Source organism: Bos indicus, chromosome 22 (assembly GCF_029378745.1).
Source record: "Bos indicus isolate NIAB-ARS_2022 breed Sahiwal x Tharparkar chromosome 22, NIAB-ARS_B.indTharparkar_mat_pri_1.0, whole genome shotgun sequence".
In the NCBI taxonomy this organism is placed as follows: Eukaryota; Metazoa; Chordata; class Mammalia; order Artiodactyla; family Bovidae; genus Bos; species Bos indicus.
In genome coordinates this window covers 54,902,080-54,918,498 of record NC_091781.1, presented here as the reverse complement: position 1 = coordinate 54,918,498, position 16,419 = coordinate 54,902,080, and the positions used below count along the sequence as shown (strand labels likewise).

The 16,419-nt window shown below is 49.9% G+C and overlaps 1 protein-coding gene across 1 annotated transcript in view; it reads right to left on the bottom strand.

The window, feature by feature from the left end:
- SLC6A11 (solute carrier family 6 member 11) overlaps positions 1–16,419 on the bottom strand; it is a 123,078-nt gene that overhangs the window by 25,295 nt on the left and 81,364 nt on the right. Inside the window, exon 7 of the mRNA XM_070776847.1 lies at positions 4,143–4,246. Coding sequence (XP_070632948.1) covers positions 4,143–4,246 — 104 coding nt within the window. The remainder of the gene's footprint in view (positions 1–4,142; positions 4,247–16,419) is intronic.

The following is a 16,419-nucleotide window of genomic DNA, read 5'->3' as shown; positions in this document are numbered from 1 at the left end:
AAGGTAGCGATTGGGGGTCTCACACTTAGTGACACATAGAGCTCATGGTTGGCTTAATAAGTGGGTGAGTAAAGCCATCACAAAGTCAGCTTTCAGAGAAGATGTGGTGGAGTGCTGGGATGGAGGTTAACAGACCGTAGCCAGAGTCCAGGTCCACCACACCTAGCTGGCGGGTGGAGGTGAGGACCATATCCATGAGCTTCAATTTCCCTTCCCTCAAAAATGGAGATAACATGAGAGGGACCTCATCACTGACCAAAGTCCTCAGAAATGAGGCGCCCACTTGAGCCTAACAACAACCGAATGATATGGCTATCACATCCAAGGTCCTATCCCACCACCGCACGTTGACATGGCTCCTCTCACTGAACCCTCACCTACATCGAGGGTTCATTTTCAGATCACAGCTCATTTGCTGGTGGAGGAAAACGAGCTGATTATTTTAAGAGCGTGTTACTGATCTTTTTCTTGGTGTCTTAGGATTTTTCATTTAGATCTGTTTCTACTTTTTACATTAGTACGGATACTAACTCTTTTGAGTATCACATTACATGTTAATTGATTTAAATTGAAGAAAGTAGGGAAAACTACTAAACCACGCAGCTATGACCTAAATCCCTTACGATTATACACTGGAAGTAATAAATAGATTCAAGGGATTAGATCTGAAAGACAGAGTGCCTGAAAAACTATGGACAGAGGTTAGTAATGTTGTACAGGAGATGGTGATCAAAACGATCCCTAAGAGAAAGAAATGCAAAAAAGGCAAAATGGTTGTGTAAGGAGGCCTGACAAATAGCTGAGAGAAGAAGAGAAGCAAAAGGCTGAGGAGAAAAAGAAAGATATACCCATTTGAATTCAGAGTTCCAAAGAATAGCAATAAGAGATAAGAAAGCCTTCCTAAGTGATCAACACAAAGAAATAGAGGAAGACAATAGGATGGGAAAGACTAGAGATCTCCTCAAGAAAATCAGAGATTCCAAGGGAATATTTCATGCAAAGATGGACTCAATAAAGGACAGAAACGGTATGGACCTAAGAGAAGCAGAAGATATTAAGAAGAGATGGAAACAATACACAGTACTATACAAAAAAGATCTTCACGACCCAGATAACCACAATGGTGTGATCACTCACCTAGAGCCAGACATTCTGGAGTGCAAAGTCAAGTGGGCCTTAGAAAGCATCACTACAAACAAAGCTAGTGGAGGTGATGGAATTCCAGCTGTACTATGTCAAATCCTAAAAGATGCTGTTAAAGTGCTGCACTCAAAATGCCAGCAAACTTGGAAAACTCAGCAGTGGCCACAGGACTGGAAAAGGTCAGTTTTCATTCCAATCGCAAAGAAAACCAATGCCAAAGAATGTTCAAACTACCTCACAACTGCACTCATCTCACATGATAGCAAAGCAATGCTCAAAATTCTCCAAGCAAGGCTCCAACAGTATGTGAACCAAGAACTTCCAGATGTTCAAGCTGGATTTAGAAAAGGCAGAGGAACCAGAGATCAAATTGCCAACATCCACTGGATCATAGAAAAAGCAAGAGAATTCCAGAAAAACATCTACTTCTGCTTCATTGACTACACCAAAGCCTTTGACTGTGTGGATCAAAACAAACTATGGAAAATTCTTAAAGAGGTGGGAATATCAGACTGCCTGACCTGCCTCCTGAGAAACCTGTATACAGGTCAGGAAGCAACAGTTAGAACCAGGCATGGAACAACAGACTGGTTCCAAATAGGGAAAGGAGTACGTCAAGGCTGTATATTGTCACCTTGCTTATTTATAACTTATATGCAGAGTACATTATGTGAAATGCCAGGCTGGAAGAAGCACAAGCTGGCATCAAGACTGCCAGGAGAAATATCAATAACCTCAGATGTACAGATGACACCAGCCTTAAGACAGAAAGCAAAGAGGAAGTAAAAAGCCTCTTGATGAAAGGGAAAGAGAAGTGTGAAAAAAAATGGCTTAAAACTCAACATTCAGAAAACTAAGATCATGGCATATCCAGTCCCATAACTTCACAACAAATAGATGGGGAAACAATGGAAACAGTGACAGACTTTATTTTCTTGGGCTCCAAAATCACTGCAGTAGTAACTGCAGCCATGAAATGAAAAGACTCTTGCTCCTTGGAAGAAAAGCTACAACAAACCTAGACGGCATATTAAAAAGCAGAGACAGCACTTTGCCAACAAAGGCAAACACAGTCAAAGCTATGGTTTTTCCAGTCGTCGTGTATGGGTGTGGGAGTTGGACTATAAAGAAAGCTGAGCGCTGAAGAATCGAGGCTTTTGAACTGTGGTGTTGGAGAAGACTCTTGAGAGTCACTTGGACTGAAAGCAGATCAGACCAGTCCATCCTAAAGGAAATCAGTCCTGAATAGTCATTGGAAGGACAGATGCTGAAGCTGAAGCTCCAGTACTCTGGCCTGATGCAAAGAACTGACTCATTGGAAAAGATCCTGATGCTGGCAAAGATTGAAGGCAGGAGGAGAAGGGGATGACAGAAGACGAGATGGTTGGAAGGCATCACTTGATGCCATCAAGTGATGACTTGATGGAGCATGAGTTTGAGCAAGCTCTGGGAGCTGGTGATGGACAGGGAAGCCTGGCGTGCTGCAGTCCATGGGGTTGCAAAGAGCTGGACACGACTGAGCAACTGAACTGAATTCCATGTTATTATGTCCTTTAATTTTGTAGATGATTTTCATATTTTGTTTGGAGATGTTATGCAGAATGTATATAGATAACATTTGTATTAATGTGACTTTTTAAGGATTATAAAATCTATATGTACTCAAGAGTAAAGACAAGACAAAACATTTAAATTGTATGGGAACGTACAGGTAGAAAAAGCCCATCATTCCATCTCAATGCTTCTCTTCAGAGATGGCTCTTTAATAGTTTGTTGTGTCTTTCTAGAAATTTCAAAGTTCTAGATATTTCTGTGAATCAATGTGTCATTTCCCTTCCTGACCTAATCATTTTGGGTGTTTCCATATCTTTTTCATTATGAAAACAGTATTTTACTCCTCATTTTAGGAGGGTATCCTTTTTAAAAAAAGTATTTAACTCTTTAGTTTTCCTGCACTTACTATGGTGTATATGTGGAGCAAAGTATTAGGCTCCGTCCTAACTATTTCTACCAAAATACTTATCCTAGCTCAGAAACATTTGCTGAAAAACCCTTCCTTTTCCAGTGAATCTGTGTTGAGGGACAGCATCATTGCCATGAGTCTATGAGTTTCCACATTACAATGAGGAGCTCTTGATCTTGGGGGGCAGAGACGTGCCATCTGCCCAGCCCTGCATATTCACCATCTGTGTCTGTGATGGGCATGGAATCAGAGGTGTAGAGACCTCAGCAAACAAGCCACTGGCCTATGGTTAGAGACCAACGTGCCAAGTTCACTTCTGCCGGACACTTTTGGCTGAACTTGGGCAAGTCCTTGGACTTCGTGGTCTCGGCCTCAGGGCAGAATGCAGGCTGCAGGCATGAGGACTAGGTAGCCAGGGTCACACAGCCCCAGGCTCACCCCCAGCATGGGTCCCCTCTCCACACTGGGTGCAGCAGTGGCAGGAGGCTGGGGGTGGGGAGGAAGGTCCATTAAGAAAAAGGCAGCAGGGCACTGGCCACTCCAGGTCAGACTGGACAGGACCCTACAGTCAAGCGAAAGGAAGCAGGAAAGAAATTCCTGACCAGCAGGCAGAATAAGGCCCTCAGTTTTGGAAGACCTGGGTTCAACTAGCTGTGTGACCTTAGTGTGACCTTGGGCCAATCCCTTATCTGCCCTGGGATAAAGCTCTGCTGGAGAGGGTGGGATGGAGGCGTGAATACAATTCTTGGCATGGACTCCCTCCGAAGCCTGGAACTTGCTCTGATCATGTTTGTTATTCTCTGAGCTCCTCTGATGGACCACTCTTAGACCCTGGGCTGGGAGAGGCTGTCAGATCACCCAGGGTCCTCCCCTGCCCCACCTGGATGGTTGGCACCTGACTCTCCTCCTCTGACAACCCTGTTTCCCTCACCCAGCCTTGCAAGGGTGGGGAGAGATGACAAGGAACTAGCCAGGCAGCATGGAGGGCTCCCAGGTTCTGTGGAGAGTGGGTGGTCAGGGCTGGGGACATGCTCACCTGTAGCAGTTGTTGTTATAATTGTTATAACTTCCCAGAGCGGTCAGACAACCCAGGCAGATGGCATAGGAGAAGAAGATTTGCGTCCCAGCATCTACCCAGACCTGTAGGAGGGCACAAAGAAGTTGGCAGAGAGAGAAGTCAGATGCATGGCCAGGGGGTAGGGAGGCGGGGTGGCCCCTTTCTCTGAAATCCCCTGCCCACGCCCAACCCCCACAAAAGACTCCAAAAAGGGACAATCAAATGTCCTCATCTCAGGAATGTGGTTTTTAGAAGTTCTATTCTCAGGATGATTAAATATAAATGTCCTTAATTAAATCCAGAAATTTCTGGAGGTTTTGGACAGTAGTTCACCAAGCAGCAAGAATTTGGGTGTTAGGACCCTGCTCCAGCTGTGTGGGCTTGGAACAGTTTCTTAACCTCTCTGAGGCTTAGTCTCGCCACCAGCAAAGTGGGGAATAAACTTCCCTCTCAGGACTACTGAAGCCAAGAGTCATTTTTCTTCTGATGGCCGAGACCATCATGAGAAAAGCTCTCTTGGGTGTCTTTGAACTCACAGAGTTTTACAGTGTCTAGCGGGGGTGGGGGACATTCACCAGGGGGCCCAGTTACAAAGAAGCCCCTAGTTTTCCTACAGGTCTGGAGGCTTCTCCTACTCTGCCCCATGCACTCAGCCAGAGGCCAGTAAAAGGACAAGAAAGGGGGTAGGCACCACCTCTTGATCACTTTTCCAGAGAGCTGTTACTTGGGGGCTTCCTGTGTGGTACATGTGGAAACTCCTTCCTCAGTCTCCAAGTGTCCCTCAGAGAGAACTGCCAGGGGATGGCGTGACACATGCAAGAGGAATTACGGTAATTTGTCTAACACTCCTTCAGGCTCTCTTTGAGCTCCACTTTAGAAGTCATCAGGAAACGCCACAGCTCAAACCCAAATGCAGCTGATGAGACTGATGCTTGAGAATGCAGTGTCATTAGAGAATAAGGTTTTATACCAATTCAAATACTAGCAAACATCTGCTAAGCATGTCCAACATGCCAGGCGCTGCTGTGAACCCTGTATGCATTACTACACTTGAATATTCACACCAACGCCATGCAGGAGGCGCTATTATTAGCCCCCTCCTACAACTGAGGAAACTGAGGAACAGAGAAGTTGAGTTACTTGCTCAAGACCACACAGCTGAGAGTGGCAGAAACGAATCCAAGGAAACCTGCCTCTAGAGAAGCATGCCTAACCAGTCCCGGAATTCCCCAAGTCTTCTGCTGTAACCACCCACCCAACACAGGACTCTCTTCTGGAACTTCTGACAGAACAGTCTCTGCTTGATTACTGCCAGTGACAGGGAGCTCACTACCTTTTGACACAGCCCCTTTCCTCTTCAGAGAATTCTGACCATTAGCACATTTCTTAAAATGAGAGGAAATCTACCTTCTGAGTTCCCAACTCTGGGGCCACTGAGGCCATATCTCCCTCTCCCATGTGGCATCACTTTACAGATTTGAAGAACCCTCTAGAACACTTCCTTTTCCAGGCAAATTATTACTATTTCCTCTTTTCTGGGGATTTGACTACACAGCCCACATTACTTTACCCTGGATTTGCTTGCTTGGTAAATCATTCAACAAATATTTATTATGAGCAAAGTTCACAATGCTGTCTCTTGACCTAAAAAGTACATACATTTTTTCCCTCTCTAACACAGAGCTTTTGGGTTTAGTGCTTTTGGAGCTAAATGAGGAGCTTAGGGAAAGCCATTTCATAAAGTGTGTGTGTGAGCTGGGCGGTGTAGGGGAGGATGCCAGCAGATCATAGTTGACTGAGACACGATGAGGGGGAAATGGGAAGAAGAATTTTTAAAATCGTTTTTCAAGAAAGGGGAGTTGGGAGATGGGATAGCCATGAGAGTAAATACATTCAGGGAGAATTTTTTCCAAATGGTAGAAACTTTAGGATACTTAAATGTTGAAAGAAACAACCCACGGTAGGGGAAAAGTGTTAAAAAAAAAAGATTTGAGAGACAAATGGGTATATTTTAAAGTCCTCTTCTGCCTCAGTGTCCCCACTTGCCACCTCAGTGGATTCCCTTTTCTCCTCGGGAAGGCCAGTAAATGTTATAGAGAAGAAAAAGACAGGTTTGCTGCTGAACCAGGAAACAAAGTCAGATCCCAGGAGCATGGTGTGAGGATGCTCAGCACTCGACCAAGCCCTGGTGGTCCAGGGGTTAAGACCCCGTGCTTTCCTATTTACAATATCTAGGACACGGAAGAAGCCTAGATGTTGATCAACAGATGAATGGATAAAGAAGCCGTGGTACATACACACAGTGTGGTACATACAATGGAGTATTACTCTGCCACGAAAAGGAACACAGTTGAGTTAGTGCTAATAAGGTGGATGAATCTAGAGCCTCATTATAAAATCAGAAAGAGGAAAACAAATATTGTATATTAACACATGTACATGGAATCTGGAAAGATGGTACTTATGAACCTATTTGCAGGAGATGGCAACGGAGACACAGATATAGAGAACAAACTTGTGGACCCAGTGGGGGAAGGAGAGGGTGGGACCAACTGAGAGAGCAGCGCTGAAACATACACATTACCATACGTAAAACAGCCAGCCAGTGGGAATTTGCTGTAAGATGCAGGGAGCTCAAGCCTGGTGCTCTGTGACAACCTAAAGGGGTAGGGTGGGGTGGGAGGAGGGAGGGAGGCTCAAGAGGAAGGGGACGCATGTATGCCTATGGCTGATTCATATTGATGTATGGCCGAAACCAACACAATATTGTAAAGCCACTGAGATGGTCTGACACAAGGGGCAAAGTGAGCCTAACAGAACAGGCCAACAGGACATTCATGAACCTTCGACCAGTTTGGGGATGCCTTAGGAAGTGGGAATCCTGAGTGATCATTTGTTGAAAACCTACTGTGTATGCGAGGCTCTCAGGGGACAATCTCATAACTTGCATAACCATCTCACTAGGGAGTATTGTTGTCTCCATTTCTAGAGAAGAGGAAATGGACCCATAGATGGTCAAACAGCTAAGGAGGGACAGGGTCAGGTTTGAACCCAAGGTGTCCTGGCTCCACATTTTAAAGGGAGAAGCCGGGGCGTTCTGGTGTGCTGGGCAGGCCTGGACTTTCGGCAGGGGTTCACACAGCTCTGTGACTGTGAGGTCAACAGGACAAAGGCAACATCTCCTCCATGAAAGGAAGACCAGGCCACTGAGCCCCACTGACTGACCAGCATCTCCCAGGATGCAACAAAGGGAACAGCTCAGCTCAAAGGGCTTCCGAGTTCTTGACACAATCTGAAGGGGAAATAGTCTCCACTGAACAAACAAACCCTAAGGAAGCTGGGTCAGCTGCTGAGAAGGGATCAGTCCCCATGATCTGTGGCAGTGAATGGGGGGCGTTCTGGCCTTGTAGCTGGGGGCGGTCTTCATTCAGAGGTCTGGAGAACAAATTTGCATGGGAATCTAGGGGGCAGGGACCCTTTGGAAGAGAGGTGGTCCCGCCCCCTAGCTCTGGGGCAACCAGTTCAGAGCAACTGATTCCAGGGAGCCCTGGCACATAGCAGGTGCCGAGAACAACAGACTGGGGTGTAACCTTCCCTCCCCACTGGGCCAGCGGGGCCCAGCTGGGAGAAGCAAGGAAGGATGGACAGATGAGGACACAGTCTCCTCTACGAAGATCAGGAGGTACACTGTCAAGCTGGGTGTTTAGTTCCTGCTGCCTTGTCCCCATGGACTGCCCTCTACGGTGTTCAAGGCATCGTCCGTGTCCTGTGACCTGGCCCCTGCCCCAGGGAGGGCGTCATCACAGCCAGGTTAGAGACCGCTGTGTGTGGGGGGAACATGCCTGCCCACCTTGACCTTTACATGTATCAACAGAGTGTCTAATCTCCTAGAAGTTTAGGGGGAGCGCTTCACGTCTTTCTCTCACCTCTTGGAGAGAAGCGACCTCCCGACTGGGGAGACGGACAGAGGGTCACGGTGCGTGTGTGGTGAGTCCCTCCCTTTTTCTCTCAAGCACAGATGATTCAGTGAGATGCGTTGTGCTTAGTTGAGTCATGTTCGATTCTTTGTGACCCCATGGACTGTAGCCCACCAGGCTCCTCTGTCCATGGGATTCTCCAGGCAAGAACACTGGAGTGGGTTGCCATTTCCTCCTCCAGAGGATCTTCCCGAATCAGGGATCGATCCATGTCTCCTGCATTATAGGAGGATTCTTTACCCGCTGAGCCCTCAGGGAAGCCCCTCAGTAAGATGTGTGTGGAACAAATACTCAGCACAGAGCCTGGCTCTCGGAGAGTGCAGACAGAAACCCAGCCGTGAGCTCTGAGAGCAGGTTGCTTAGTCAATGTTCATCCCTTCTCAGGATCCACCAGTCCTCACGAATCTGGAGAGAAGAGCCTCTTTTCCCTTTTCTCCCCACAGTACCTAAGACGGGGCGTCCACTATGTGCCAGGTGAAGTCCCAGGAGCTCCAGCCCTCCCTTCTCTTAAGAGCAGGAGAGAAAGACAACAAAGGCGGGCAGATACTCCGGAATACATCATCCAGTGGAGAGGGGAGCATGAAGGATGGTGTGAGGTGGGGCATGGAGCACAGGGCAGCAGGGGCCAGGGCTCTGCTCCGTGAGGGGCACGGCACCTGCTGCTCAGGCAGCTGGAAGGGGATGGGAGCTGCAGATGTGACTTGCTGCCGTGTCTAAGGCAGTGCAGGCTGCAGACAGAAGCTCTCCCAGTAACCCGCTTTCATGTCTATGAACAGCCACCCGGCCGAGGATAAGGGCAGCACTTCTGTCTGAGATCAAAGCTGGTGCCAGCAGGTGGGCCTGGTCCGTCCTTCCCTGTGCCCTGGAGGAGGTGGCGCTTGTCACACTGATGCTCCAAGGTCTCTGACAAACCCAGCGGTGACCCAACCTGCCAGGGAAGTACCAGTGAGAGGAGCCAGGAATCAGGCATCAGCTTCACCTCCAGAAGCACTGATGATATGCTGGGGAGGGGGTGGGGAGTTCCACACACTTCATAGGCATGAGACTCACTGCTGCGGTCTGGTGCAATGATTATCCCCCTTTTATGCATGAGAAAAAACTAACTCTCAGGAAGGGGGCATTCCTTGTCTATTTAGCCTTGGAGAGATGTACACATCAAAGAGACAAACAAACCTCTGTAGCCCAGCCTGCTGTGGGAGACGGCACTGAAGCTTCGTGCAAAGACCACGTTACATGAGATGGCTCTTCCCAGGTGCCTGGCTCCCCATCTCCCTGGGGCTTCGTGGATAGGGCCTGGGCTCCGGGGTCAGGTAGACCCAGGCTGCCTCTTATCTGCATGTTGCTTCACTTTTCTGAGCCCCAACTTCCTTGTCCACAAAAGAGAGACACAATGCATGCAAAGTACACAGCGGGGCACCAAGTCAGTCAGCCAGTTCAGTCGCCCAGTCGTGTCCGACTCTTTGCGACCCCATGGACTCCAGCACGCCAGGCCTCCCTGTCCATCACCAACTCCCGGAGCTCACTCAAACTCACATCCATCATGTCGGTGATGCCATCCAACCATCTTGTCCTCTGTCGCCCCCTTCTCCTCCAGCCTTCAATCTTTCCCAGCATCAGGGTCTTTTCCAATGAGTTGGTTCTTCGCATCAGGTGGCCAAAGTATTGGAGCTTCAGCTTCAGCATCAGTCCTTCCAATGAATATTCAGGACTGATTTCCTTTAGGATGGACTGGTTGGATCTCCTTGCAGTCCAAGGGACTCTCAAGAGTCTTCTCCAACACCACAGTTCAAAAGCACCATACAACTCCCTTACTCTGCCTCTTCTTGGCGGTTAACACTTCTCCAATACCGTGCTATGAAAACAGGCTCCCAGGGCTTTCCCTCCACCCCAGCCCGCCCAGCACCCGGCCAAGAAGGTGCTCAAACCACCAGACCCGATGGCACACGTGGCGTTTGGCCGTCCATGCCTCCAGGACAGAGCTCAGTGGCCCTCTTGGGCCCATGATAACCCACAGCCTTTTCTTTCTTTAACATTTCCTTTTCAGACGGACAGCCACACACAGACACATGAATACACACACACAACACAACTTCTGTAAATAAAGCCTTCCACTGAGGTGAAAACATACAGCCCGGCAGAAAAGGGCTGAAATTAAGCTCTTTCTCTGGGCTGTTTATATGGGTAAATATTCTCAAACGATTAAAAGTAGGTTAGGAGAATAATACAACAGCTGTGTTTCCAGTGTGTACCTGACAACGGCCTTTGTAGGAGTGAATAATTACATGAAAATCACTTCCTTCCCACCTCTTTTGCAGCCCCCTCCGGGTTGCTAGGCGCCCTGTCTCCTCTGCTCGGCTAATGCCACATACAGATGCGGTGAATACAGTACGGCCATTCGGAGGGAAGGGAGTCCAGGACTGGGGAAGACTGGAGTGGCCCCTCCCCCGTGGATTCAGTGCGGGAAGAGGGCTCCAGAGGGCTCTGGGGAAGACGATTCTGGATGTATTTAAATGCTAATGTGCTGGGCAGCCGGGCAGGTCCAGCGGGAACAGTGGTGGGAAGGGGCAGAGGCTCTTGGCCTGGGAGCCCCACTGGAAACACGCTCTGTGGCCTCTGGCTCCAGTGCCAGCCTGTCCTCGGGCAGCCAGCCCTGCTGGCCGACTCGAGCCCGGCCAGAGGCCCTGCCAGTGCAGTGTCACTGGGTTGAAGGTGGCGCCGTGGGTGGTGAGGGAAGCCCTGGTGTGTCGCCTGACCCTGGCGGCCCCTTCGTGCAGAGCAGGCAGCGGGGTCACTGGGCCGGGCCTTTGCCCAGAGGCTGGACAGCCGCATCCTGGTCACAGAGTGTGGAGGGAGTGGACAAGCAGTTGCTGGCACGGGGCCGATGGCAATGATTTCTGTGCTTTATATGGTAGAACCCCGGGGCTGTGCACGTCTACCCCTTAACCCACTGCATGAGGCAACTGAGCCCCAATTTCGTTGTTTAGTCGCTAAGTTGTGTCTAACTCTCTGCGACCCCATGGACTATAGCTTGCCAGGCTCTTCTGTCCATGGGATTCTCCAGGCAAGAATACTGGAGTGGGTTGCCATTTCCTTCTCCAGGGGATCTTTTGAACGAAGTATCCTGTGTCTCCTGCATTGGCAGGCGGATTCGTTACCACTGAGCCACCTGGGAAGCTCTGAGCCCCACTTTACTATAGGACTAAACAGAGGAGGTTTAGAGCAGCGGGCAGGTTGGGCAAGACCTGAAGACATCATGTTCTCAGCTCTGAACTATTCCCAGGACTGTCCACCCGGCCTTGGGGGCTACATTTTAGGGCAAAGTCTTCTCTCCCCACAAAATGCTCCTCTAAGAGAGTGCTACTCTGGACAGGACACTCATCACGTAGGATGGTCCTGTTCATTGTAGGAGGTTCAGCATCACTGGGTCCCACTCTCTAAACATCAGAGCTGTCCCATCAGAAAGGAACCAGAATTATACCTCCATGTATTTCTAAATGACCCCATGATAGTGGTCCTACCTCCCCGCTGGGAGAATCATGGAGGTGGGGGAGCCTGAGCTGGCATCCGTGGGGGAGCTGCAGAACCCAACTGCCTTCACTGGGTACACAAGGCCAGGGTCTTCTGGGCCAAACTGCGCTCCGAACTGGCACATTCTCCTGTGTCATCTGAGCAAGTGCTGAGATGCACATGAAGCCTTGTCATCTCCTGCCTTAATCACTGCTCTGCTAAGAACCATGGAGCTGGTTCAGAGGCAGAGAGGCAGGAAAAGAAAGAGCTCAGGAGGAGGCTCCAGGCCCTGGGAGAGCCAACCAGCGGCGCGTATACTCTAGTCTAGAGAAGGGACTTCTTTGGGAGGAAAACAAAAGAGCAAGCAGCCTCGATTGGTGGAGGCATCTGCCCAGAGACAGAGCAGTCAATACGCTTAATGACATCATCATATTTGTTGTGTTTTTTTTTTTTTTTGGTTTGTCTCCCCCACACCAGAACAGAAGCACCAGCAGAGCAGGAAGTTTTGTTTTTTCACTGGTGTATTCCCAGGCCTCTTGTTTTTGCACAGGGTTAAGCACTCAACAAATAGGTACCGAATGCCACCGCTGTTTAGAGTCTCCAGGACACAGGAATGGAGAATTCAAGGCTTATGCAGAGTCCTAGCTGTCAGGCCAAGTGGAGAACATGCTGGACTAGGAGGGTCAGGAATAGGAGGGTCTGACTCCAGGTTATCCTGAAAGTTCCTATGTGTTTTCCCTAAGGCTCTTTCTTTCCTCCTGGCCTCAGTTTTCCAATCTTCAAAATAAGGAAACTGGAATGTAAGGAGACGATAAAGATATATGGCATGCAAATCCCACCCCTATTCCTGTTCAAGGCAGACATTGCTAATCAATCACAGGTTTAGGGTTGGGAGTGAGCTCCCTGTTGCTAGAGGTAATCAATCCAGCAGAGTCAGGGAGGGAATTCTTGGACTGCATTGGAAGTTAGGGTGGAAGGTCTCTGAGGTTTTCTGCTTGTGAGAAACTTGATGGTCACCGGGTCAGTTCCCATCAACAACATTTTCTGAGCATCATGTATCTGCCAGGCATGGCCAATACAGAGATAATTAAGAACGCTGATCCCCTGCTCACTGGCTTGCAATCTAGCATGTATACATGGGAAAAGGAAGTCAGGCAAACACCGTCCCTGGTCACACAGATTCAGGCAGATCTGGCTGAATGCCAGCTCTGCTGGTGACTTCAAGGAGGTCACCCCTTGAGCCTCAGTTTATTTGTGGGTAAAATGGGGACGAGAACAGCTCCAAGCTGCTCTGACATAAGTGGGTATGTGGAGAGTGTGTGCTGGCCTCTGGCTCCCAGTAAACACCCATCCAGAGGAAAGGGCTGAGTGGCCACAGATGGCTCATGACTTCAGGCTTGAGAAGCATCTTTGAAGGGTCTGGGGGCTAAGCAGGTGTGTGTCCCGGGAGGGAAAGCAGAGGAAAGTCAGCTCTTCCTGGCCCAGTCAGGGGGTGGTACAGAGGCCCGGCTCCTACCCACCCCCTGGTGTGAGAGCCCCCCATCCCAGGGCAGGACACCCAGCCCTCTGGCAAAGCCTCAGAACTGCCCCAACAGCCCCCTTCTCAGCCACACCTTCCTCTCCCAGACCCACAGACACACCCCAGGGACTGCAGACCTCAGGGTGCCCCTCTATTTCCCTGGGGCCATGGCGTCCAGGCAGCACTGGAGTGAGAACAAAAAAGAAACCCACCGAGGACACGTGTGAACCTTCGTGCCTCCCTGTGTGAACACTGCCTGGGGATACAGACACCCTTGCTCCCGAAGAAGCAAGGTGGTCGGTTCTCTTCATCATCTCCACTGCAGAGAGCCAGGCCCCTGAGCCCGGGCAGACTCCTTCTGTGCTGGGGGCTTACTAAGCTGACTGCTCATCTCACTGGGTCCTCACCACACTCTGAGCCAGGTGCTGTTTTTATCTCCACCTAAAGCCCAGGAAGGGCTTCCCTGGCGGCTCAGCGGTAAAGAATCTGCCTGCCAAGCAGGAGACGGGTTCTATCCCTGGGTCCAAAAGATTCCCTGGAGAAGAAAATGGCAACCCACTCCAGTATGCTTGCCTGGAGAATCCCATGCACAGAGAAGCCTGGTGGGCTTGGGCTATGGTCCACGGGGTCGCAAAGCGTCTGACACAATTTGGTGACTAAACGACAGTAACAAAGACCCAGAGAGGCTACAGCAGTGGGCCTGGATCAGCCAGCAGGTAGGGGGGATGATCACAACCCAGACCTGTTGACCCCAAAGCCCCTCCCTTCAATCTCCCTGAAGACTCTCACCATGTCAGCCAAGAGGGAGCAGGCAGGGCGACCAGCTTGCTACCCGGTCTCTGCTCCTCCCACGTCCACATCCCAGCGGATGTGGCCCTTGACATCCGGGGGCCTGCCTTGTCCACTCACGCACTCTCCTTTTAGCCCCTACCCCACCCTGTGTCCCAGTCAACCTTTGTGGTCACATGGCCATCTGCTCCGCACCACCTCTCCCCTGCTCATATGAATGGAGAGGTGACAGCTTTAAACAACACCAGATCCTTGGGAAGCTGACTAACAGGGCAAACCCAGGGCACCCAGGAAGAATGCAGAAGCAGGTCTGAAGACTGGGTGAGTGGACGACTGGCAGTGTATGGCCAGCCACCCCGTCACCCACGAGCGCGGAGGCTGTCTTCCTGACCACACAAGGTCAAGGTCATGGAGGACGGGAAAACTGAGGGGATGGGTAAGGTCACATGTGGACTCACGGGAGACGAGAGAGGTGGCCACAACACTCCCTCCCCACTGATGCTGCACGACAGTGGCCTCAGCTCTGGGCAGAGCCACCTGACACAGGACTGTCCTCACTCCTCAGACCCCCCTCACTGACATCCCCTGGCATCTGCTTGAGCAACAAAACCCAGGATGAGCAGGCTAAAAATAAATGAAGATATGGATGTTGAAGCGTTTAGGGGGCAAGGGTGCCGATGTCTGCGACTTAATTTGAAATGAAAGAAAGTGAAAGTGTTAGTCGCTCAGTCCTGTCCGACTCTTTGTGGCCCCTTGGACTGTAGCCCACCAGGCTCTTCTGTCTGTAGGATTCTCCAGGCAAGAATCCTGGAGGGGGTCCTCATTCGCTTCTCCAGGGGATCTTCCCGACCCAGGGATCGAATCTGTGTCTCCCACACCGCAGGCAGATTCTTTACCGTCTGAGCCACCCGGGAAACCCTTACTTTGAAATGTATACAAGGAAATAAAATGGATCGATGGATACAAATCTTGGGAAGGTACTGGATGGAGCCAACACGGCAAAATGTCGAGGCTGAATCTAGGTGGTGGGTGAAGTGGGGTGTTCCCTGTGCAGGCAGAAACAGGACGCTGGACGGGATGCTCTCAGCCCCGCAGCGGGGACTGGCAGGTTCACTGTGGAGATGGGTCCATAGCTTCCAGGAGGACCGCGTCTGCGAGAAAACGTGTGCTCCGTGACCAACACCTCATGAGCAAGGTACTGTGGCTGAACTAAGGAAATCCCTGCTCTGCCCAGGTGACATTCAAGAGCTAAAGCCAGTGTTCAGTCCCCGAACAGAAAACCTAGCAGCTTCCTGGGAGTTACAAGTCTCCTTGACCTCACCTCAAAGATTAAAAACACTTCCATTGTGATTCATGGGTTTATCTGTTGTTGTTGTTCAGTTGCCAAGTCGTGTCTGACTCTTTGTGACCCCATGGACTGCAGGACACCAGGCTTTCCTGTCCCTCACCATCTCCCGGAATTTGCTCAAGTTCGTGTCCACGAAATGGTGAAGCTGAAGCTCCAATACTTTGGCCACCTGATGCAAACAGCCAACTCATTGGAAAAGACTCTGATGCTGGGAAGGACTGAGGGCAGGAGGAAAAAAGGGTGACAGAGGATGAAGGGGTTGGATTTATCTGAGCAGGGCTTAAACCTCACTGTCAGCCATGATTCCTTTCTGGCTGAGGCACAACAGGTTTCCAGGGTTCAAGAGAGGAGCAGGAGTGGTGACTGAGACGGCACAAGGGTGAACTCCCTACCATCGCTTGCTGCACGATTTCCCAGATACACTTGACACTGTCTCTGAGGCATGCGCTCAGAAGCCCGTGTCTGTAATTTGTTGTCCTCATCTATCTTGCTTAGAGGATCTTTACTTATTGCCTCCTTTTGTGTCTTCTCTACGCTGTCACCTATTTCGAGGCATAAACAATGACATGGTAGCCCCTGTCCCAGGCAGCAGCACAGCACTGAGAAGATGAAGGCCTTCTACAGCAGGTATTTAGTGAGCACGTCCTGTGTGCTGGGCAGCATGGCAGCCCCCATGGGGGAGGTATGGTTGGATCAGATGTGGCCCGCGTTCGGCATGGGTAGTCTTGGAAGGTGTATTTTAGATTATCTCTCTAGGGATGTTAACTACTCTTGCTTCGAATGACATTATCCAACCCTCCCTCACCACTTATTCACATGGCCTTGAAAATTCTTTTTTTTCAAATGATGGATTTATTTTTAAACTTTTTATTTTGTATTGGAGTATAGCCAATTAATATCACAACTTAACTTTGTTGCAGGTGGACGGCAAAGGGACTCAGCCATACATATACCTGTATCCATTCTCCCCCAAACTCCCCTCCCATCCAGGCTGTCACATAATATTGAACAGAGTTCCCTGTGCTGGCCTTGAGAACTGTTAATGTGCTACCATCTCTAACCTTGAAGACACATGGGTGATTTATAACATAAACACATTCACCTGCCCACAGATAA